Source organism: Condylura cristata, unplaced genomic scaffold (genome assembly GCF_000260355.1).
Source record: "Condylura cristata isolate star-nosed mole 26May11 unplaced genomic scaffold, ConCri1.0 scaffold00027, whole genome shotgun sequence".
NCBI classification, from domain to species: domain Eukaryota; kingdom Metazoa; phylum Chordata; class Mammalia; order Eulipotyphla; family Talpidae; genus Condylura; species Condylura cristata.
In genome coordinates this window covers 30334557-30360652 of record NW_004567128.1, presented here as the reverse complement: position 1 = coordinate 30360652, position 26096 = coordinate 30334557, and the positions used below count along the sequence as shown (strand labels likewise).

At 40.6% G+C, this 26096-nt stretch overlaps 1 protein-coding gene across 2 annotated transcripts in view; it reads right to left on the bottom strand.

Moving 5' to 3' along the window:
* LOC101619947 (melanoma-associated antigen D1) overlaps nt 1-26096 on the bottom strand; it is a 50222-nt gene that overhangs the window by 4179 nt on the left and 19947 nt on the right. Inside the window, exons 1-3 of one of the 2 annotated variants that reach the window (XM_004690050.2) lie at nt 2446-2653; nt 1827-1900; nt 353-1081 (exon numbers count right to left, since the gene is read on the bottom strand). In XM_004690050.2, coding sequence (XP_004690107.1) covers nt 353-1081; nt 1827-1871 — 774 coding nt within the window. In that variant the 5' untranslated portion in view covers nt 1872-1900; nt 2446-2653. Of the gene's footprint in view, nt 1-352; nt 1082-1826; nt 1901-2445; nt 2654-26096 lie in introns of those variants that run through there. The other variant, XM_012730366.1, reaches the window with a different exon arrangement.

The window sequence follows — 26096 nt, the reverse complement described above, 5'->3', positions numbered from 1 at the left end:
GAGACTAGAACCCCTGGCTGATGGAAAGTACTTTGAAGACTTAATGAGTGAGGTACACATGGCAATTACTATCAAAACATCAACTACGTGAGGTACACATGGCAATTACTATCAAAACATCAACTACGTGAACCACATATAGATTGTTGTATATGTCCATGTATCATCTCCCCATCAACCTATGGCTACCCAGAGGGCAGGAATTATGACACTTATTTTGTCACTTATGACCCAGGTGAATAGAGACAGCTACCTAGCTATCTATACATGCCTACAAATTGTTTAGAACAAATGAACAAACTCAGAGAAGAAAACAGAGCCCAAAGCAAAGTGGAAGTACCAGGGATCTCACCTTGCGGGTCCTCTTGCCCCGAATTATAGTCCTAGACTCCAGATTCTGAGCTTGGGAACCATCTGCTGGTGTCTGTGCAGCTGCACCATCAGATTCAGAGATACCTGGTTCAGCCTCTACATCAGCCTGGGAAGTGGCCATCTTGGCCTGATTAACATTCTGGATCTGGGTATCAGCTATAGGGGCCTTAGTGGTGTCATTCCAAGCCTTAAAGGTTGTCTTAGGCTGAGTGTTGGCCATCTCATTGGCATTGAGAGACTGAGAGAAGTTGTAGGAGGTATTTGCTCCCACCTTAGTATTAGTAGTGGCATTTTGGGCCTTAAAGGCCATCTCAGACTTGTTGGCAGTTAACTCACTCGTGGTTGCTGCCTGGGAAAAATCATAGGCAGCATTTGGGCCCTTTGAGGTGGTATTTTGGGCCTTAAAGGCTGTCTTAGGTGGGGTGTTGGGCATCTCCTTGGCATTAAGAGCCTGAGAGAAATCATAGGCACCATTTGGGCCTTTGGAGGTGGCATTCTGGGCCTTGAAGGCTGTCTTAGGCCTAGCGGCAGCTGCTGAAACCTGAATATCAGCCATCTCACTGGCTGTTGGGGGCTGTGAACTCTGGGGACTAGCATTCTGCCCGCTGGCAGCTGCTGTGGCTTGGTTGGTAGGTGGAGCCTCTGAGATCTGGATGGCCTCCATCAGGGTCTGCATAAGCAAGGCGCTGTCTTCCACAGAGGCCTCAGTCTGCAAATACAGGGAAGAAAATTAAATCTCAGGGCCTTTCGGGCAGGAGCAGGATGGGGGGTGGAGCAGCTCGGGAGAGGTGCAGAAGGGCAGCTAGTGCAAAAGGAGGTCGGAGGCAAAGATCTGCAACACTGGAGGAGCTAAGAGAGGCTGAGTGGTAACACAGTGTGGCAGGGGCTGAGTGATGCAGGGCAGAGGTTAAACCGCGGTGTGGGTTGCAAGGAGTAATGAGTCCAGGAGAAGTGGTACGGGGGATGGTCCAGGAGTGAGGTTAGAGCTGCTAGGCGCGCGCATGCTGTGCAGGCATGCTGTGAGGCGTGTGGCGTGCAGCAGGAGTTAGGGACGGGAGGTGGAGCCAGGGTGTTGCGAGGAGTTGAGGAGAATAAGGGGGGTCGCAGGGGGTGGGGAATGCAGAAGGGAGGGCGGGTGGAAAAGGGCGAGTGGGGGAGGGGGCAGCAGATTGCTGTACAGGCATCAGGGCTATGGGAAAAAAATGGTTCCATACCCAACCCGCATTCTCTGGGCAGATTGCCCTGACTACTAACAGGGTCTCCCCTTTCTCTGAGCAGGGACTGATGGTCGCAAAGCATGCCCCTCCCCCGTCCCCCATCGCTAAACCATGGGAATCTTAAAGGGAGTTAAAGCATGAAGAGGGCAAAATAGGATACAGGGTTTGGGGGGCCAAAGAGACCCAAGGGGAGCTGTCGGTTGGGGAAATGGCAGGGTGGGGGGGTGGAGATCTCACCTGGAAGCCGAGGAGGCCCGCACCACAGTCCATGTTCTGAGCCATGGCTCCTGTCCCTCTGGCAAGAGCAGAGCCTGGGGGGTGTGGGGGAGGAGCTGGGGTTATACTACAGAGGGCAAATATAAAGGACCGAATTTAAGGGGAAGGTTTGAGGGTTGCTTGTGGGGGGGGGGCGCGCGGATGAGGTGCTGAATGTTAAGAACCTGCCGGACCGTAGTGGGAAAAGTGAATGGGTGTCCCAATGGGAGGTTCTGAATCCTGAGAAGCTACTGACTGGGAGAAGCTTCAAGTCAGGGTTCAGAAAGCAGGTAACAGTTATGAATCCAGGGAGACTGGGCTGGAATTCGCGTCTGGGCAATTGAATGAGGGTTCTGAATCAGAAGGAACCGTTTAACAGTACAGCTCGAGGTCGAGAACGTGGAGATTGTGAACGATGGGAGGGGATTGGACGGGTTCAGAGAGAGGAACAGGGGTCCTGAATAAGGGAGGATCAGGTGAAGGGTGTGAATCGGAGCTCGGGTAGCGGAAAGGGGATTAGAATCCGGGGTAAAGGGGTCGGGATGAAAAATGGGGGGCCCGCACCAGGGGGCAGATGCCCTGTCTGGGGGCTAAATCTCACCTTGCCTCAGGCCCCAACCCCAACCCCCTCGTTGTCTCCCTTCTTCACGACTCAGAGGATCGGGATTGCAGTGCTCGGCTCTCAGCAGCCGCACCCTCTCCTTGTCCAGGAGAAAATGCCAGCGCGGCAGCTAGAACGACCCCGCCTCTCCGCTTAATATACCACCCACCGCCTCAGATGGCCGCGCGCATGCGCAAGACCCGAACGACCAAGTAGAGTCCCGCCCGCTTCCCCAACAAAAGCTTCGTCCTAAAGACCATGATGCGCATGTGTAATGGCAGGCAGTCCCGCCCCTTTGCCAACACACCACCCCACCACCAACCAGGTCGACAATATACAGTGATCCCTCCCCTTCCTCCGTATCCCCTCCCCCAAACAGATGCGCTGTGGCTCTAGGTCCCACCCCTTGCCCCCGCACACCGGCCCCCTACCTTTTCCGCAATGCGTCTCTAAGCCTATCCCTCCCCTCTCAAGGCCCCTCCTGTCAGGTCGGCATGCATCTCCACCCCCTTGCCTAGCAACACTTAGATTACTGTGCAGGAGGTCTCAGTGTGGGGTCTCTAATTGCAACAAGTGCTAGGCTCCTGCTAAGCCCATCCACTTTGGGACCCAGGAAAAGCAATGGCCTGAGAGGATAGATACACTGTTAGAGGTGGGAAAAGTCTGTGCCTGCTACCTGACTCCCGATCCCCCACCCCCCTCACCAGCTTGCAGACTTGTAAGCAAGCTTTCTTGCTTGCCCTTTGTGCAGCTCCAGCCATGGACTTATTTTGTGCGTGGAGGTGAGGGGTGGTGGTGCAGCATAGGGCACAGCTTGTACATCACAGCACGTTCTGTGCTGGTGTTTGTCTTTCTCCCACAGCAGCCTGCGACATGGTTTTCAACGTCTCCATTTTGCAGATCAGAAAGCCGAGGCACAGAAATATTCTGTGATCTAGACAAGGTCACAGAGTCAGTAAATAGAAAATGAAGAGTTTGAGCCAGGGTCTTCCTGACTTCAAAACTCAGGTTCCACTAGTGCTGGCCTGGGGGGTGAGGCACCCTCCTTCCTTCACTCTGAATGCCAAACCTTCCCTCACCTCAGTATCTTTCCCAAATATATGAAAGGTTTGTGTTCTTCCAGACCTATCACATGCTCTGCATCCGGGACACAGGTAAAGGCCAAACCCTATGTCCTGCCAATTCTTTAGGGGCCCATGCAGAGTAGCAATTGTACCTTGGGGTCCACGCTGTCAACTTCCAGGTCTTTGCATGGAGAGTGGCACAAATTGCCTCTGAGGCCTTCCTGGTGCCTGCCAGACTGCCCAGGGCATTAAGGCACTTGCATGTCTGAACCAGGCAAGCCCTGATTTAGAGCAAACAGTTGCCCAGGTTGCTCCCAGGGCGGCACCTCAATTTGGGATGGAGTGCCAGGTCTGTCAGTCACTGCATTGGCTTACTCAGCTCACTACACTTCTGAGCCTGGTTCTTAATATACAAAATGGGAAGCACAAGGAGCACTTCCTAGAGTCCTACTTAAGGACACACATATGTTATGCCTCCAGAATGACTGGAAACTCAAAAAACTTTCAAAAGCAGAAAATGGTATACACATATGAAGTGACTCAAATTGAACTGATTCTTTCCAAAAATCCAAGGCAGATCTTTGTGCATTTCACATTTGTTCTGGCATCAGTTCCTGCCAGAAGCCAACATATGAAAAGAAGCTAACGCTAGGAAGGACAGCAGCATTTGGTCCCCAAGGGCCAACATCAATTCTGCCTGGCTGGATGACTTTCTTCATCTGTTGCATAGCAACCTCCCCTGTCAGCTGCCTGTTTTTCCTCAGCACTTCCTCTGTAAAGTGTCTGCAGTGGGACGTGATCAGACTCAGGAAAGGAGGTCTGAAACACCATTTTATAAGCTAGCTGCTTCCATATCTGTATTTCTAGTCTTGACTTGGACTATGACTTTTAGATCCACAATGCAACTGCCTAGCTCAGTTCTCCAATTAGCTATCTCTCAGTATTTTCAAAATTAACAGGTCCCAAACTGATTCTGCCTAACCAACAGTTTCCCCTTTAATCACCCTTTTCCCAACCCATTTGAATGAAAAAAGTCTTTGAGAGAGGTGGATTTTTGTTTGTTTTATTCATTGCTGTATTCCCAGTGCCTGAGATGATACCTGGCATATCTTATATGCCAAAAAAAAAAAAAATTGATGATGAATGAATGAATCCCACTATCCACCCTGATTGTCAAGCAAGACACCTGCAATGAATCTACTTATTTTCCTCATTATACAGAAAATGTATATTCGTTATTAAAAATTTCACAGTACCTATTTTTTAATTAGTAAGCACTCTAAATCCCACCCTCTTTCAATAAAGTATTTTGATGCTACTTTATCAATTAACACTTTATGCACATACATTCTTACATAAATGAATTTATTGTATCTGCCATAAATATTTTCAATTGCATTTTGATTATTGCCTCCTGCTATTTTCTTTCACCACTACCCTCTTTTATGACACATGCATTTTTAACAACCATACTTGTATCCTTCATATTCAAAGTCATGTTTTCAACTGCTTTACAAAATTATATACACTTCAGTGCACTTGATTTATCATAGTTAAGACTAGTCTACTCACACTCTTTTACACTGCTGCATAATATTTCATGATAGGGATGTATCACCATCTGTTACAGCATTTCCCTACTGACGGTCATTCATTTAGTTTCAGGGGGATTCTTTTGAGGGAAGACACACTGCAATACAACATTGCAATAAGAACAGTTGTACACATATATTATATTTTAATGCTTTTTTAAAAATTCTTATGACATCTGATGCCCAGGGATAAGATTGATATTCCCTATAGCACTTAGTACAACAAGACTTCTCAATTTTTGGCCAATTTGGGTGTGCATTTTATTGGAATTTTCTTCTGGTTTTAATTTATATTTCTGATAAGTAATGGGGCATATACTCACATATTAATGGGCCTGTTAGATTTCTTTTGTAAAGTCTGCTAGTCTTTAACCTATTTTCTTGTGTTAATGTAGTCTTTGATGTGTAAGATTATTTTATATACTCCTACATATGCTGACTGAAATCCCTTGGAGCTAGAGGTATTTCAAGTTATTTCCCCACATTCAGTAAGGTAATAGAGTGCATATATTCTTTGTTATATAACAGTTCCAACTGTACAAGTCACAAATGGCAGATACTCACTTTTCACATGCTCTGATCTTTCTGATCACAGCTAAATGAATGTGATCTAGGATTTACCAGTGTGGCAAGGTCCTCAAGACCATCCTCAATAGCTATAAAACTCAGAAAAGGTGTTATATTTGTGGATGTAGTTCATTACAGTGAAGAGATACCGAATTAAATCATCACTATTAAAAGCAGCATAGGGCAAAGTTCAGGAGAGACCAGGCATGAGTTTCTAGTTGTTCTTTAAGTGGCTTTGCATGATCAGTGCTTAATTCTCCCAGCATGATGTGTGGCAATCAGGTTACTCACTGGAACGTTGAAACCTTTACTAGGGGTCAGTCAGGTAGGTATGGGACACCTGCGTGACTGACCTTAGTAACTAAGTATCCAGCCTGTGCATAGGTCAAACTAATACCACAGATCCAAGGCCCCACTCTAACCCCACTGTCAATATAAATTATCTGGTATGGTCAAAGCCCCAGGTGAACAAAGACACTCCAATCAGGGAGGGCATTCCAGGGACTTAAAGGTTATCTTTCAGGAGCTTGTCAAGAGTGGAACCTTTCTTTAGAATTTGAGTACCTGTCTTTGGAATGCACCGTTTTGAACACCCCAGACCTGCTGAGTAAACTCTTCTGCTGCACAAACTGTCACTTCAACCTAATAGTTATCTGCAAGGAATGATTCAAAGATGAAATGATGGAGTTCATTGTCACAGCTCTAGTGCTGAGAGCAGCAAGCACTAGAAAATCCACTTCCTAGAAGCAGCACTGGTAGCAGGGCCTGGGCTGCATCAGGTATCCAGTGTGCAGCACTGGCTTACTGGTGTCCCACTTACGGCATGATTTCTGAAATGAGCTAAGTCAGCTGCTCTTAGCAAATTATTCTAAATTTTTAGACAATAAATTCTAAATTTTTTAGACTTTTTATTTTGAAATAATTATATATGCTGAGAAAATTGCAAACATACTATAGATGTGCAGTGTACGCTCCAGCCACTTTCCCAATGGTTATAGATAATGTAATTGACATTGGTATGACATACATGTATAATTCTTATCACTTATCACATGTAGAGGATTCTATAGCAATCACCACAGCAATCAAAATACTGTACTAGTCTATCACCACCAGCTTTTGCTTCGTACTACCCTTTATAGTCTCACTCAAATTCCTTCCCCCCCAGCCTTAAACCATGGCAACGACTAATGTTTCTGTGATTTTTACATTTCAAGAAAGTTATAAAATTGGAACCACACAAGATGTAGCGCTTTGAATGGCTTTTCACGCAGCATAATATCTATGAGATACATCCAAGTTTTTTGTTGTATGGAGGGTGTGTTGCGTCTTCTTGCTGCACACCATTCCTCCATAGGAGTGATGTGCCTCACCTGGACATCTGGTTGGTTTCCAGTTTGGGACTATTATGAATAAAGCTGCTATAAACATTTGTGTGTGTGTATATATGTAGATATAGATACACCACACACACACACACACACACACACACACACACACATAGTGAGCATAAGTTTTCATTTCCCTGGGATAAATGCCCAGGCGTACAACTGCGGGGTTGTACAGTAAAAGCATGTTAGTTATAAGAAACTGCCAAACTTCCCCAGAGTGGTAGTATCATATTACATTCTCACCAGCAATGTATGAGTAATCCATTTTCTTCAGATCCTTGCCAACATCTGTTGTAGTTTTTAACCATTCTGATAAATATGAAGTAAGAACTCCTTGTGGTTCTAATTTGCATTTCCCTAATGGTTAAGTATATTGAGCATTTTTATATGTGCCTACTTGCCATCTATATATTCTCTTTGGTGCAACGTCTCTCCATGTCTTTTGCCCACTTTTACCTAGATTTTTTTGAGCATTGAATCTCAGAACACAGTTTACAGTTTAAGTATAAACGGCCTGATAGATGGTTTTCTCCCAGTGTGTAATTTCTCTTTTTATCCTCTTAACAGTCACAAGGCAAAATTCTGGGGAAGTCCAATTTTCCTTTTAAAAAATTGGTTTTTGTGTCATTTCTAAAACCTCTACGATAAGCCCTAGAGACCTGAGGGTTTTGGCCAATGTTACATGTAAAAGCTGTACATCTGTAACTTTTATATGGAAGCTTATCCTCCATTTGGATTTCAATTTTGAATGAGATGGAGGGTTTAGATTGAGGCTCATTTTAGGAGAATAGAGGAGGAATATCAAATCACTCCAGAACAACCGACATTATTCCATTGAATTCTTTTTGCATCTTTGTCAAAAATCAGTTGGCCCTATCTGTGTTGGGCTATTTCTGAATTCTTTATTACATTTTGTTGACCTATTTGTTCAGTCACCAACACCACACAGTCTTGATTACTATAGCCACATGAAAGTCTTGTAATTGGACAGAACTTTATTCTTTTTTCAGAATTATTCTATTATTCTAGTTCTTTTATTTCCCCATCTATTTTAGAGTAATCTATATAATCCACACAATCTATATTATCTAAATGTTGTATAATAACATTCATACAATCTATAATATCTAATTATCTATACAAACCTCTTGCTGGGATTTTGATAGCAACTGTACTTTTAGTATTCAATTTTATCTGCCCTGAGAACTTTTACGCATTGCACTGTCTATGGTTTTATTGGTTGTTCAAAAATTTTCAGTATTTTTAAATGATCATAGTTTCTCTTAAAAAATATAGAACAACACAACAAGTTTAAAATGCCCTAATTCCATTTACCTCACCTCGCTTTTGTGCTGTTATAAATGTGGTGCTTTCTATAGGTAAAATACCATTTCTCTCTGCTGCCTTTCAATATATTTTATTTCTGTTTTTAACGTTTAGAAGTTTGAAAATAATATGTCTTGGTGTCAATTTCTTTGGCTCCTGTTTGGCATTTGCTCAACTTCTTAAATCTGAGACTATACTTTTTTTCTGTATTTGTGAAACCTTCAGTCACTATTTCAGTCCCTCTTCTTTCTTTTCCTCTGTGAGTAGGGTGACAACTGTGTTAATATTTAAAAAAAAATTAATCCAACATGTGCCCGGGGTTGTTTGCTTTTGTTTTTCAGTCTGTTTTATTTTCCCCTGCTGGTCAGATTAGATAATCCCTAGTTTTCCAGCTTCAGGGTCACTGTTCATCCTTCTGTCATCTTGTTCTGCTGTTTGGCTCCTGGATACAGGTTATTTTTAGGTTTATTTACTGAAATTTTTAGTTCTTAATCTTCATACTTCTTTATATATTCTTTTTCTTTACTGAGACTTTCTATTTTTTCATTTGTTCTAAGAACAGTGGTATTTGCTCACTGAAACATTTTTACATTGGTTGTTTAAAAATTAGTGTCAGATGATTTTAATATCTGTGTCATCTTGGTGTTTATGTGTGTTGATTGTTTTTTTCTCATTCAAAAGTTGTGGCTATAGTATTCTTGATGTGAGGGGTAAATTTTCAATTAAATCTGGGATATTTTGCATATTATGTTATGAGCACTTGAATGTCATTTAAATCTGTTTTAGCTATGTGGTAGAAGTCCACATTCCCACCCAGCCTCTAGCAACACCAGGAGAGAGGAGCTCCTTGTTACTGAGGGCTAAGAGAGAGCTCTAGTTCCATATTAAACTTGGATTCTAACTACCTGGGTGCCCAGTAACATGGTAAACAGGTGTCATGTTTATACTGGGTGATGATAAAAATCCTGACTCTCCGGGCCCTCCCAGGTGGTGCAGCACTAAGAAGCTAAAGCCACTTCATCATGAGTTCGATCCCCGTCCCAGAGGTGACCCACAAGGCGCGGCAGACCTCTCCTGACCCGCCCGTTCCTCCCATGAGCAGCGTACTTCGTTGATCTGCCTGTTCTGCTCCCCACTCTGTCTCTGGTGAAGCCTCCCATTGCCCCCACACCTCTGGCCTGTACCCCAGTTCTGTATGCATAAATAAATAAATCTTTTTAAAAAATATCCTGAGCTGAGGCTATGGCAAAGAACACGTCATTGTCCATTAGGGATGAAGAGTCAGCCTCCACAAATGTTCTTTGGCATCATGCAGATTACATCCACCCTTGTCTGATACTCTGTCAGGGTAATGAAGGCCTCATTATAATCTGGCGGGAGTGAAAGTACAGGGCCTCTGTGGTTTTTCATGAGTAGAGGTGGGGCAACAGTCTTTGCTCTTGTAGTTAGACAGAGGAGAGCAGTTTTCTAAAAAAAAAAAAGTTTCTGTCTGCTAAACTGTCTTGTCGTTTGGATACAGAGAGAGAAGACATATTTGGGGCTTTTCTTTTTTGGTCTGGGATACATACACCAAAAATTAAAATAAATAAGGTGATGACAATCTTAAAAAAAAAAAAGGGGGGGGGTGAACCTAGGTCACTTATTACCATGTCGTTCCTTAGTATCCAAGAGCCTCAGGGAGTATGTCTTCTAATTTCCAATTTTCAGTGTCTTCTCATGTTTGGCTTAACTGTAATGCCCAGAGACGAATAAAGAAAAAGTACATCTATACTATTTTCCACTTCCTTCTGGAAGCAAAAGTTTCCCAATTCTGTTTGTTTTATATACTATTGGGATTAAAAGGATTTATCAAATTATATATAATATGTATCATATATTGTATATATTTTATGTGTGTGTACATATATATGTGCTCCTTATTTTGTTGTCTTACATGATTTGCTGAAAATCAGGAACAATATTGGGTAATAATCTCAATAAATAACATGTCCTACTTTTCCCCCCAATGACCTTATCATTTCACCATTTAGAATGTTTGTTGTAGTACACAGTAGTTTCTTTCTCTGCTTATTGTACTTAGTTACTCATAATGCCTACTTTTAACTTATTCACATGTCTTCACAAACTTAATCTGTCATCTATTCCTACTTGAGTCTACCATTTTACATACACCTTAATTCAATTCTATTCCCTCACTTGTCACTATTTTGTTAGAAGGGGCAAGGTAAGGCAGAGGAAGTAGAAGGAGAAAAGTTGAAAAGAGGATGAAGTGTAAGAGGGAAGAAGGAAAGAAGAAGAAAAAAGGCATAAGAGAAAAGGATAAATGAAAATAGTAGCTGTACCTAAGTGCAATTATTAAGATGAGGAGAAACAAGAATGCAGGAAGAATGGACACCAACTTGAAATAGAAAAAGCAGGAAGAAAGGAAATAGAAGTAAGCAGAGAGGAAAATATTCTTATATTCCCATGATTCCTGAGCTGAGGGCCCTCTCTGGTGGCGCAGCGGGTTAAAACACAGCACTAAGAAGCTAAAGCCACTTTAGCATAAGTTCAATTCCCACCCACATGGAGCAGCAGACCTCTCCTGACCCTCCTGCTGCTCCCCTCAGCAATGTATTTCATCGATCTGCCTGTTCTGCTCCCCACTCTGTCTCTGGTGAATCCTCTCACCACCCCTTATCTCTGGCCTGTACCCTGGTTCTGTATGTATAAATAAATAAATCTTTTAAAAAAAATATCCTGAGGCCCTCCCTGGTGGCGCGGCAGGTTAAAGCACAGCACTAAGAAACTAAAGCCACTTCCGCATGAGTTCGGTCCCCGCCTGCCCCGCCCGCTGCTCCCCTCAGCAGTGTGCTTCGTCTATCTGCCTGTTCTGCTCCCCGCTCTGTCTCTGGTGAATCCTCTCACCCTCCGCATCTCTGGCCTGTACCCCAGTTCTGTATGAATAAATAAATAAATAAATCTTTAAAAAAAAAATATCCTGAGCTGAAGGAAACTATGTGAGGAGGGCTAAGGATCAGAATGCCCAGAGACTCCATGCAACCATTTCTATTTTGTAGTCTTGTTCTCTCTTGGCCTCCCCCAGAACTGAGACACAAGGTCACACTACCAGAGTAACTGACAAATCCAGGGGTGATTTCTTCCCATCCCTGGAATGCAGGGCCTAGGTTTTTTCTTTTCCAGGAAATCTACTGTCTCCTTGCTTCCCTCTGCTTGTGTTCCCAACAGAATCAAAGTGAGGGTGAAGGCACAGCCTTGAAAACAAGTACAACCAAAAACAAAAAGTTGAAGAAACTAAAAATCAGTGACTTCTCTTAGACCTGACAAAGAAATGAGGTTTCAGCAAACTATACTCCAGAAATCTTTGAGAAGGAAATTCAGGGTCAGATGAGATCTGCTTGCCTCAAACAGAACCAACTAGAACCATAAACTCATAAGAACACTTTCGGTAGTTAAGTGCAAGGACAAGAAGGACAAGAAACTCCTGGGAGTGGTGACTTTGGGGGGAAGGGAGGGGAGTAAGTATCCACTTTCATTGGCTACTACCAAATCTCACAGTGAAGATCTAAGAAAAACAGCCCCATTGCCTTGGCGGGAGAGAAGAATCCTTGTGAATATCCTATGAAATAAGCCCAGAGCCTTTCACCTGACAAAGGTCAACCCTCCAGGAAGAAAGAATACCAGAATATTGTCCCAGAGCCATGGAGGAAGGACATGCTCCTCAGTCCACTCCTTCCAGCATTCTTGTCTCATCTAAGGTGGGGAGAGGGAGACTATACAAGATGAAATAACTGTCAAGATCTCAGATCAGTGTCACTAAAACAGCAAACTTTAATTGGAATTTTACGAAAACACTCCCTTTTTCCCACGCCACTGCACCAACAGCGCTTCAGGCTAATGATGGTGAGTTATAGCTGACTGTGCAGTAAGAAAAATACTCTCAAAGGAAAAGTACTTATGTGATAGGGTAATCCCCAAGGAAGGAGGTGGCTCCAGGTCCCCTGACCACCCTAAGGAAGGGTGGAAGTGAGCAGGAAGGAGAAGCTAGAGAAGACTGGGAAAAAGGAGATCCAAAAGGAGACCTGGAGGAGGCGCACTGAGTGGACAGACATGTGAGGAAGCTGCACTTGCTTCTTGGCCTTGGACTTGTACCAGGCACTGGGGAAACATGGAGGGAGGCCTTTGCAGCAGAATGGGTAGGAACCCATGGGGAGGCTGACAGTGGTAGCCTTTATCTTGATTGTGAATTTTCTCTTTTCCTTGCAAACTTGTCTGGCCCCTCCTGCCCCTTTCCTAGGGGTCCCCCACTAGAAAGTGCCTCTGACTTGTGGCAGGCTTTTGGGTCTCAGCAGGCCTGCTTTGGGCATTTACCCAAAAGGGAACGGGTAGCTTTGGGTGTTTCGTGTGGAAACTGTTTTACCTATTCTTTTCCTTCTCGTCTCTGTATTGCATACTACTTGTATTAAAGTTATTATCTATTGAAGGTCTTACACCCTAACATATGTCTTGTCTTGATGAGGCAGAAGTTAGAATCTATTTAGAGCAGATCAGCAAATTTGGGGGTCCTGGAGTGCTCCCCACCCTGCCCAATGACAGACACTTAAGGACGCCCCAAGTAAAGAGGACAGAAAAAAAGGACACTAGAGGAATGCGATGTCTCTGGCCCCTACTGCTAAAGGAAACTTAAAACAAAGTCCAAATCCTAGTTAGGTCAACATAATTCTTCACACTAGAAGCTTATCTATTTCTAATCCTATTGCCTAACACAGTGCATCGACCTTTAAACAAAAAATTACAAGGCACACCAAAAGGCAAAGTGAAAAATTCCGAAGAGACAAAGCAAGCATCAGGCTCAAATGTGGCAGTGCTATCAGAATTACAGACAGGAAACTTAACATACTGTAATAAATACATTAAGTACTCTAAAGAAAAAAGCAGACGACATGCAAGAACAGATGGGCAAAGCAACCAGAAAGATGGAAATTCTAGAAAGAATCACAAGGGAACAATATGAATAGAAAATATCATACAAGGAAATGAAGAATGCCTTTGATGGGCGCATTAGTAGCCTGGACATGGCTGAGGAAAGAATCCATGAGCCTAAACATAGGTCAGGAGACTCTTCCCAAACAGAAATGTAAACAGAAAAAATAATTTTAAAAAAACAAACAGAATAGCCAAGAACTGTTGAACATTTCTAAAGATGCAACATATGCATAACTGGAACACCAGAAAGAGAACAGGATAATGCAAATAAAAATGACTAAAATTTCCCAAAATTAAAAGCAACTGATCATAAATCTAGGAAGCCCAGAGAACATCAAACAAGTAAATAAAAATTTTGCACTGAGGCACATCATCTTAAAACTGCAGAAAAGCACAGACAATGAGAAAATCTTGGAAGACGCCATAGAAAGAACAAGGATAGGAATTATATCAGACTATTCATCAGAAACCATGCAAGAAAAAAAAGAGTGAAATATTTAAATTGTTAAAGCAAAACCCACCAACTTAGTACTCCCATATCTAGTAAAAACACCCTTTAAAAGTGAAGGAGAAACAAGAGAAGTTCAAACAAAAACTGAAGGAATTCATTGCCAGAAGACCTGCATACAAAAAAAAAAAAGTTCAAAGAATTTCTTTAAAACAGAAGGCAATTATATAGAGCAGAAAGATGGAACTATATAAAAACAGGAGAGCACTGAAGAGGGAATAAGTGAAATCTTCTTTTAAAGAAGAAATGAAATGCAATTAAAGATATTTGAAGATACTATAATCAAAGGAAATTTATTGAATATGTTTTTCCATTATTAAACAAGTATTTGCAATTCACCAAAGAGTTGTTTCCTCCTTCACTTTTAAAGGATGTTTTTACTAGATACAGGAGTACTTAATTGGTGGGTTTTGCTTTAACAATTTAAATATTTCCCTCTGTTTTTTTCCTTGCAAAAAAATATACAGCAAGGGTTAAAGTAAAAGAGCAAATTATGGCACACAATTAGTAAACAGAAGATGTGTTAATATCACTTTAAGGCACAGCACTTTACGGCAAGATATTATTCAGATTCTCTATGTAATGTAAATAGGATAATACCAAATCTTAATTTAAACGATATGTAAGAAGAAATAATAAAACCAAACCCACAGCATAAGACTATATACCCTTTCTATATAATCAATAGAATACTTAAATGGGCCCTCCTTGAAATTCCTACATAGATACTACCCAATAATGTCCAAACATAAAACATTCTAATGTTTCAAAATAAGTACTACAGAGTTCTTAAATTCCTTTTCCTTGTTTTCTGGAGTGGAGTTAACTTGATTTTATCTCTGTTGTGCAAGGATTTAAAAAGAAATTTTAAAGTATGCCTTCTAAGTGCTAATGTATTGTGACAAGTCAGGAGGAAATAATGGTGAGCAAAAAACACATTCATTACCTACTTTCAAGGAGCAATGGACCCCAGTCTAATGTAAACAAAACTGAGACCATAGGACTTGCACAGTGTTAGGAAACTACTGAGTTTCTGATGTCAATCTGCACCAGGCACGTAGGCAAAGTCACATTTCAAGATTACACCAAGTGACTTAATGATTTTGGTGTAAGCTTCAATAGCTCACATCTTCCTTCATACTGTTTAATTCCCTTCTAGTTTTCCTCACTCTCATCATCATAAGAATTAATTTTCCATTAATAAGCAGAAGGGGACCAAAAGAGATGAGAGAAGGAGCCTGAAAGTGGGAACTCCATGCAGTTTGAGGATGTCTGCATGGTATCTCACAAGATGACCTTAGCATAAGGACTCTTGGTATCTTGTGACACAGAACCCTCTGTCATCAACAGATGTTCTCATATGCCTGGTTTGTGGCTTAGCTCTCACATGTCCTCAGTGTTCAGCATTAATATAAAACTTATGGACCATTTAATTTGAGAGTAATGGAGCATTGAAACAAATACAACAGATATAGGGGCTGCCTTTAGATGAATCATATACTTCAGCTGTGGCATCTTCTGGCTTGGTTTTATGAAATAAGGATCGTCTGAAAAAGGTGGGGAAATGGCCCATACCAAGTCAATATTCCCACCTGCCCACATGAGCAACTGCCATTACTGTATTATATCTGAGATTGTCTTAACATATGTTATAGTAGATTATTTTGAAATAACATTATCCATGATATTAAAAAGCCTTTGCAAGCTTCTTTATAATAGCTATATAATATCCACAATATAAATTTACCTACTCGATAAGTTAACAAAAGTATTCTTTCATTTATTTTTGTTAATTAGATTATCACTGTGGTGATTTTTTCCCCTATAAATTTACATATATACCCAATTATTTCTTTACGGCATATTACTAAAAATGGGATTACTAGGTTAAAGAGGTATGAATTATTTCAAGACTTATATTTAATAATCCCAAAATGCATTCCAGAAAAAAAGTTTCATCAGCTCTAGTAGTGGGGTAGAGTTCTCATGTACCTTTAACAGTATCGAGCATTTTTAAAAATCTCTTCTCATTTGATAGACAAAAATGATAGTTAACTAATGTAAATCAAATTTATTTTATGATTAAGGAAGAGGGACACATTTTTAGTGTTAGTCATTTGTACTTCTATTGTGAGAGTTCCTTAATATTAAGAATATTAACCTTTTATCCATACATTTATTACAAATATATTTTAGTTGTGGCTTGCCTCTTAATTTTGTTCATGAGTTCTTGATCTAGAATGGAATGTTAAAGATTACTTTATCTTTCACTATGATCTCCATTTTTTTAAGTGCCAGTGATATCTTTCCTTATTTAGAAGCCAAATACTTATTTTTCTGGAAAGTAATTTGGAAATGTGTATTAAAGGCCTAAAAAAATATTCAGACTTTCTCAGTAATTTACTTTTGCAGACTTTTGACCTTTGAAGACACCAGAGTCATACGTTCTGCTGTGGAATTATACTGATGTTTTTAATGACAGAAGGACACTTCTATTGCAGTACAAAGTGAGAAAACACAATGCAAATTTAGCAGGTTATGGTTGCCTCAGGATTTTGGTTAAGGCAACATAGCTAAAAAATATGTACATATCGACACCAACTACCCCCACATCTCCTCAAGAAAGCCACCAAGAGAACATAAATCTCTAGGGCTGACACAAGAACAGCAACTCAGTCATGCTATCGATGTTGATCTCATTCCTTCTTAACCCAAATAGATTTAGAGATTAGAAAGAATTAAGGAAGAATTTATATTGCTGTGAGTCCTTGGCTTGAGAAAGAATGTTTTCCCCTCCCTTGAGAAGGGGAGGGGCATGTGACTCACTTGTCAAAGCCTCCTTACCAGGAAGCCAAAAAATCACTTATAGAGATTGGGGGGACCTGCATGGGATAATAACAAAAAGCCCCTTTAAATCACATTTTGGATATTTAACAGTTTCTCTCCAGATTGAAATGTCTTGTTACTCAGATTTGATTTGCTCTTTCAGACTTGTCTATATGACTGAATTCCTCTGGCTTTTCTTCACTATGTATTCAACTATACTGAAAAAAGTTTGATCTCTGGTTGAAAGATCATCCACGATGACCACATTTATAGGGTTTATCTCTGCTGGTGGATTTTTTTGCTGTTAACAAAATAACAGAAGCTGGCTAAGGTTCTTTAATGCTCTTCACACATACTTTCTCATCAACATGACCTTCTTAGCTTTTTCTGATCCCTAAAACTGAGCTGAAAATACAATCATGTGACTGATACCATGGGGAGCCTGTTGTAGGGGGTTGTCATCATTTAAGAAAGTATCTGAGATCAGAGCATGGTCACTCTAGTACTTACTATATTCTTGAAAGCTCTCTAACTGGAAGCGGTCCCATAAGTATCAATACTAGGCCTTAAACAACAATCCTCTGAAGAGACATTAATACGCTTCTTTAACTTGTCTTTACAATCAGAAATTGTAAAGAAGACAGGATTAGTTAACCCTACATACGTGGCCAAATTCCCTAATCCAAGCTCTTCTAGAATCCTTGATTTTGAATAAATTTCTTATTCTTGTGCAGGCTTGTTCTTCATCTGATAGAAAAATGTTTAAAAACACAACTCTCGGGCCCTCCCTGGTGGCACAGCGGGTTAAAGCACAGCACTGAGAAGCTAAAGCCACTTCAGCATGAGTTGGATCCTCACCCCAAAGGTGACCCACATGGTGCGGCAGACCTCTCCTGATCTGCCTGCTGCTCCCCTCAGCAGTGTACTTGGTTTATCTGCCCGTTCTGCTCCCCACTGTGTCTCTGGTGAACCCTCTCACCACACCTGCGCCTCTGGCCTGTACCTCAGTTCTGTATGCATAAATAAATAAATCTTTAAAAAAAACACAACTCTCATTTATATGTGATACTTGGTAATAGTGAGGAAATTAACCAGCTCAAAAGGAGGAGAAAAGAGGGGAAAAAAAAGAAGCAGGGAATGGAAAGGGAAGAAAAGTTTTATCTGACATGTCACCACCACAAAGCTTCCTAATAGACTAGCCAGAAACTGAATTTACCTTCCAACCTGACAAAACACTAAAAAAGGAGGATACAAAAATGAAATAATAGTTTTCAAGACTATGAACATCAGGCAACAGAGAACAATGATCCCTGAGAGATGGGAGGGGGTGAATGGGGTGAGTCTTTACTACCTGGGAGAGTTTCCAGTCAGTGTTGTAATGAGGGAGAACGCAGTCAGAGCCCAGAGGAGTTCCTTAGTTGAGGTGACTGAGAAGAGAGACCAGAAAGACCAAAGTCTACAGTTCAGAGAACAGAATGAAAGAAGGAGCAGAGCTGCACTTCAGGGGAGTCCTGGAGATCTTTGAAGGCTTTCCATTAAGTATTTGGCAGTGTACTGACAGAAGGAAATCACCCAAGGCTGGAAAAAGAAGCTGCTTGAATAGTTTACAAGGCTGAGAACAAATGTGAGAAGTTCAAATGTGCCTCCCCACCATCTGGAGTAGAAAAACTCCTAATTCAAGAAGCATACGGCATTTGGATGGGCCTGGCCTCAGTGGGCTGGGGTATGGGATAGTTCACCTTATGCAAAATACTGCCATGGTCCTGCCTAATAAAACTTAAAATCAAGACTCGAGAAAGATTTAACTGCTTCCAATAACTATATGCCATAAATAAAACTCAAGAGATTCAGAATAGAAAAAAGTATCTAGCATGGAAAGGTAAAAACTTACCAAAAAGTAAAGTGCATGATACCTGTTATCCAATGAAAAATAATCAGGCATGTGAAGCAGCAGAAAAATATGATCCATTATTAGAAAAAAAATCAGTCACCCCAAACTGACCCAGATCTTACATAGGTGTTGTATCCAGCAGACAATTATATTTTTGTTTGCCATAATTCTTAGCATCTTAAACCAAGATGCCCCTTCATTTTCAACAGTGCTTGTGCATGTCACCTCAGGGAATCTGACCTACTAATTATAGCCTCTCTCTCATAGCTTCATCTCTCCTCCTCTACTGGCCTTATCATTCCCAGAATCCCTTCTTTCTTAGGAAATAAGCTGATTTTTATTATGAGTGACAATATTCCCAGTACAGTTCTGTGAAATGGATGCAGGTGGAAATAGCTGGGTAGGATTTTTTCAAAAGTTCTAGACAAAGGAGACTAATTCTACTGACAAAGTACATTGCCCTTTCCTCTTCTTCATCTTCCAACCTGGAATACAGAAATTAATAGTTAGAATTATAGCAGCCATCCTGCAGCTGTGAGGGATCAGGAAGGTGGGAGCTAAGGATTATGGGGAAAAAGAAGGGTCTGAGACTTTGAAATTGTGGAGACTGGAATTCATGCCACTGGACTTGTTTTAAGTAAGATAAAGCTATCCCCAAATCCATTTTACTAGCTTATTTACAGATCTCTGTTACCCACATCCAATCCAAACACAACTCTGAATGTCCATCCAAAACATGTGATCTCTGTCTCTGTCTCTCTCTCTTTGGCACACACACACACAAAATCTCATTCATGCATGATTCCTTCTATGACTCAAATGTAAATGACCAATTTTTATGAACTTTGTACTCTATACACTGTCCTAATTTTCCAAACCACTCCACCAACGTAGTCTCTATTACTCCCAGTTCCACACATCTATTTCCCTCTCGTACGCTAATGTCCATATGGTACCATGATACCCACTGTCAACTACAACTAGCTCTAATCAAACCCTGTTACCATATATACACCATCCCCCATCATTCAGCCACCCCTGTAGTTATTTCATCCCTACACTAACAGTGTCTCACCATATCCATTATCACACATACATTATACAATCCCACTATAAAGCCTTCCTTACGCTCCAAAACACCTTTCACCCATTTCCAAGCTATCTCCACATCACCCGCTCACAACCAATATCCACTGCACCTTCATTCTCACATACACTTTTCCCATTCTTTACTGGCACGTGGAAACTGCATTTTCTCATCACACACTTCATTTAATCCCAGTCAGTCATGAACTCCACACTCCACATTATCACATACATTTCTAGTGCCCATTATCACACGTGCTCACTAGACCCATCTGTCTCTACAAGTAGATACACTTATTTTCCCCAGAAACACACACAGGGACACATACACACACTTTATCACGTCTGCCATGCTTCTATCTTCTACTGTCATGTTATATACTATTTCCATTCCACCTATTCACTATATCCTATTATTACTCAAAATGCTTCATCCGCATTTTCACACGCAAAATGATCCTACTGTCCATTATCCGCATGTGCTTTTTCACTCCTATTTTTCCCAGCTCGCTCTCACACAACTGTCCACATATACACGTGCACATGCACAATCCTCATCTTCTACAGTCTTACAGTGTCCGTAATTACGACTATCAGTATTTTCTGATCTTGTCCTTCCACTCTCAATCACACTGCCCCTGCTTCATTTTCACAGATTTCATACCACCTCCTACAATTATTCATGCTGTCACATTGTCACCATTATCACGCACACTCGCCTACATCACCGCCACTATGCCATTGTCAAACAATTTTCACTCTATCGTTGCATCAAATATATGCCTACATAAGCCACGATTTTACACATAGCTCCTACCCTCTATAATCTCATTTTCTGTCTTCCCTTCTCTTCTCTTCTCCCCACCCATTTACACACACAATCTCCCAAGATGAAGCTCTTCTGCGAACCCAAATACAACTGAGAAGTTTCTGGCTTGAAGCCTTATTTCAGAGCCCTCACAAGTGGGATCTGTGGAGAAACATGTCATGCTTGAAAGCTACAAGAATTTTGTGTTCTCACTTGTGAATAGATTTCTTTTGGTATTTTACCATTAAGCATTTTTATGTGGTTTTTTTTTTTCAGCATTTAGATGAAGTTTTAAATTATTCTGTGGATCTCTTTAATATAATATGTGGTTAAGCTATTACTAAACTTAAGTCTTCCTAAAATACACTAATAGCTTTTTCATTACAGTAAAATTGTGATATTTTTGGTTCTGAAGTGGTAGACAGGTTCAAGCAAATGGCAATACTGAATATATCACCAAGCTGTATTAGAGGGAACACTTAATCTTTAGTGCTCATGTTTCTGTGTGGAAGAATTTCAAGTAGACTAACACTCCTGCTTTTCTGCCCAAGGGAGGAAGAATAAGTTATATGACTAGTGTGTTTGGGGAAAACATCTGAATGTGCTTGGCTTGCACCCCTGTGCTTTTCTCTCAGGAGTCTGTAGGCCTACAGAGAACAAGCATTTCAACTGGCTCCTTGCCCTGCAGTGGGGGGCCTACTTTTAGCCTGCAATGTTGTGGCTTTTCAGCATTGCTTGCAATTGTTTGAGTAAGTCTGCCTAACTCTGGGGCCCTATATTAGGAAACCCACACTAAACCCATCTCCTCTGAATAACTTTAAATAATGTAGATAATACTTTGCTTTCCATCTAGCATACACTTATTTTCCTAAACCTCAGCAGGGCAGAATAGTACATTATGTACAGATGTAACTCCCATATGATGTGGACCACTGAAAGCATGTCAAGTCTCTGTACTGAATTTATATGTATTGTAGCAAAGACAAGCTTCCAGGTGGAGTTTATTTTTGATTAGGCACACTGACAAACACTGAGATTAGAGGTAAATGAGGATGTCCGCCATCCCTAGACTCCATATTGCCCTGGATTAGGGAGCCCACATTCCGAAGGGGTAGTGTTACCACAGTATAGAGCAGGCACTACTTAATTAATCAGGATGGTGGATGGTGGAGAGGACAAACTGGCTGGATCTATCTTGTTTTGCCACAGTGATAAGTCCTGGGAGGGTACAACCAAAGAGCTCCTTCATGGGATGGGTGGCAGCACTTTGGATGAAGTATTAGAAAGGAGTTCATATATGCAGCCAATACATTTAAGTTTTATTAAAGAAAGACAGATTATATATCAGAAACCATTTCTTAAGAGGTACGCCAACCTTCAATAAAAAAAATCAGAATTTTCTCTGACATGATATTCTTATTAACATGTCCTATGGATTTTTAAATTTAATAGTTATTTTAGCTCTCTTTTTGTCATTTTGCTAGCTAGCTTTGTGCTAGCTTTTCTTTATACCTAAAATACTATGCTTGTCTGCTTCAGTGAAAGAACACCATTTCAGAAAACAATTTGTATCCAAGGTGACTCAGCTCCAATATTGGAATTTTTAGTTTTACCCTTGGGACAATCAGTGTTGTAAATAAATGTCAACTGCTCTCTGGAAATAAAGCAGTAAGAGGTTTGGAATTCACATGTGAATGAGCTCTTTTGTATAGGAACACTTTCCATATCTTCACATAGTTGGTGTCCTAGTGGTACTAATTCAAATACATCTTTTTCAATCTAAATCAGGGCTTACAAAATGATTGTTCATAAAAGTGAACATGCAAAGTATGTTAAGCAAACAGAAATAAACAGAACTATTGGACAAGATATATAAAAACATGACTACTAAAGAGGACTAAGAGCATTGAAGGAAAGACAAATTTATAACACACACACACATACACCCCAAAACTTCCTGGAGGCTCAAAGCTGAAAAAATTCCAGATAATAAAAATAAAGTAAAATGATAATAAAATAACAATGATGGTCAATGATGAATCCTGAATTAATAGATTGGAAAATAAAATGCAGCCTTTATATTGAAAATATAATCATAGTAAACCAATAGATTCAATAAGGGATACATTAATATATTTAGACAATTTTAAGGGATCTACCAGGTGAGTGAACAGAAGTAAAAGGATTAAAGAAAAAGATAAAAAAAGAAGCAATACTTAAATAATAGGAGAAAATTTTTCTGCACTAAAGAAAGGGTATTTTGAATTTCAAACAAGGTTGATTTTTCACTGACTCATTCATCCACTCACCCATCCATCAACTTATGCTTCTGTATATTAACTGTACCAACACATTTAATAAGGCTCTATTAAGTATCTATCACTGTTCTCGGCATTTAAGATACATCAGCTTACATTCTAAGATACACTTGGGCATGCCTTAGTCAAATTCCTGAACTCAAAAATTAAAGAAAAACATCCGCCAAGCTTACAGATTGAAAGAAAATGTTGCCTAAAACTGAAGTAGACATAGGACCTATTTGAGCATATTGAGAAGAAATAAAAACATGATCCATCAAATGGAAAAGATAGGATTTTATAAAGTATGCATGTGAAAAGCCATTAACAACTTTGGAAAATGATAAAAATTTGTATAAGAAATGTAATCACAATTCATTACTTGAATCTTTAGTGAACAATGTTTGCACAAACACAATAAATATTAGCCTTATTATTAACCAAAAAGGATACTGCAACTATATTAAAAGAATGAAGAAAGGAAATGAGGTAGAAAAAGGGTAAGTTTAACCTTCATCTCCCATAATGGGGAGTCAAAAGCTAGTATCTGAAATAAGTAACTGAAGAAATAATGGCACAGCTATTTTATTGAGGAAAAAAAAAAAGAAAGAGCTAGTGTACCTCAAAGTTGACTACTTCAGGTATCTGGGGCTGGACACAGGAAGGAGTTAAGCTAAATAGTGCTATATTTTTGTTACTAATTGATTTTTAAGCTGTATCTACATCTTATCATATAGATTATATTAAATCTATATAGCATTCTTAATATAATAAAAATGCAAAATAAAATATATCCAATTTTAAAGAAAAGGGGCATGAGGTAAACTGGAATTTACTCAAAATTATCTGGGATTTATTGAGGTTAACATGACCAATAAAAGAATCAAAAGAGCATGGAAACATATAGACCTGTGGACTCTGAAGAGCCCTTTATGTTTATCTTCAGCAACACTGTGCGTAGGGGGGTACTTGTCCAAATATCTCTTAAATTGAGCAGTAAGGGACTTTTACACGTGAGAAGCAGTTGCGAGGGGGCCTAAGAGCTCCAGTCTCACAGGTTAAGCAGAGTTAGAAACTCTGAGTCCAAGACAGTCAGGGAGAGAGTAGTAGGGGAAATTTACTCTGGGAATGAAACTCAAACTGCCACTAGAGGGCACAACGAGAATGTAGTATTTTCTCTAGTGCGCCTACCTTGCTGCAAGTTTACAAGGGTTTTAGGTCTCCGTCATTAAAATGCCTAGCTTTCTGAGATTCTGTCCTGCTCCCACCTTTTGTCCTTTTCTGCTTACTCCACACATTCTCTTGGGACAAGCTTATTTTGTACTTTAATTAAAACTATACCTTTATGCTTGGCAACTCCTTAATCTGTCTGTAATCCTACTTGCTGCATAGCAGAACAATGAATTCCTAACTGCCCACTGGGTAATTCCTCTTGAACATTCCAATGATACTTCAGACTTCACATGCACAAAACTGAACTCATTCTCTCCCCTCAAACTTATTCCTCACTCCAAGTTCTCAGCTCATGAAATGGCTTTTAAAGTTTTTCAATCATCCCGGCTCTTCCACTGATAAACTATGTGACCTTGGGAAAATTTTTCCATATTATTCCTTCACTTTCTTCACATGTGAAGCAAGGATGAAAATTCCTGTATTGTATGGTTGCTACAAAAGTGAAATGATTTTAAAAAACTAATGTTTTTTTTATCGTTTTGGGCACAAAGTGTATACCTATATGTAACAAGTGGAAAAAAGTATTTTAATTACTTTTTTTTTTAAAGATTTATTTATTTGTGCATACAGAACTGGGGTACAGGCCAGAGGCTCAGGGGTGGTGAGAGGCTTCACCAGAGACAGTGGGGTGCAGAACAGGTAGATCGACGAAGTACACTGCTGAGGGGAGCAGCGGGCGGGTCAGGAGAAGTCTGCCACGCCATGTGGTCACCTCCGGGGCAGGCGGGAATGGAACTCATGCGGAAGTGGCTTTAGATTCTCAGTGCTGTGCTTTAACCCGCTGCGCCACCAGGGAGGGCCCTAATTACTTTTTATTATGAACTTTTTTTTTACAAAAGATTTATTTATTTATGCATACAGAACTGGGGTGCAGGCCAGAGGTGCGGGGACCTTGAGAGGATTCACCAGAGACAGGGATGGGAGCAGAACAGGCAGATTGATGAGGTACACTGCTGAGGGGAGCAGCGGGCTAGACAGGAGAGGTCTGCAGCGCCATGTGGTCACCTCCAGGGGGCCCGGGGTGGAACTCAAACAGCTGCAGCCAGCTTGCAGCGCTAGGCTTTAACCTGCTGCACCACCAGGGAGGGCCCAGAATCTTTTTTCATGTTAACCAAGACTTGATTTCCTTACAAAGATCTTCTCACACTCATTATTTTAGTAAGATTCCTGCCAATAGGCACTATCTGATACTAAGATTACACTTCAGATTCAAAGCTGTTTCATATTCACTGCACCTCAAATACTCAAAGATTTCTCTCTACTATGGACTCACTGATGTCAAACAAGGCAGAGATTCTGCTGCTGATGGCATCTTTTTATATACACAGAGGGTCTTGCTTTTACAAATCCTTTGATTATAGATGAGAGCCTCTGGTTGAAGGCTTATTTGTTATAGGCAGAGTTTCTCTACACTATGAATTTGCAGGTGATAAACAAGAATCTCTTTTCATCTCACTATGAATATTCCAATATGTCTATAAGGCCTGATAGCTACCAAAACCCCTTTCCCACATTCATGTCATCATAGTTTCTTTCCACTGTAGATTCTCTCATGCTCAGTAAGATATAAGTTAATTGTGAAAGTCTTCCCATGGGGATGACAAGCTTAGAGCTTTTTCCACAACACTTTCTCCTGAAGTCTCTCCTACAGTCAACACATTCACAGTGTTTCTCTCCATATAATTTTTCAAGTAACTGAAAAAGTTTGATTGGGCCTCCCTGGTGGTTCCAGGGTTAAGTCTCAGCACTATTGAGCTGTCACCATCCACTGCAGCATGAACTCAATCCCTGGTCAGGGAGCTGACCTGCTAACCACATGTTGCAACAGACCTCTCCTTTCTCACGTGCTATTCCCCTCTGCAGTGTTATTTCAGTAGACACCTGTTTTGCTCCCCACACTGTCTCTGGTGAATCCTTTCACTCTCTCTACACCTCTGGCCTTCACCCCAGTTCTTGTATGCATACATAAATAAAAATAAATATTTTCTTTAAAAAAGAAAAAGTTTGGGCCCTCCCTGGTGGTGCAGAGGGTTAAGACGCAGCATTGCAAGGTAGCCACAGCTGCTTCAGTGTCGG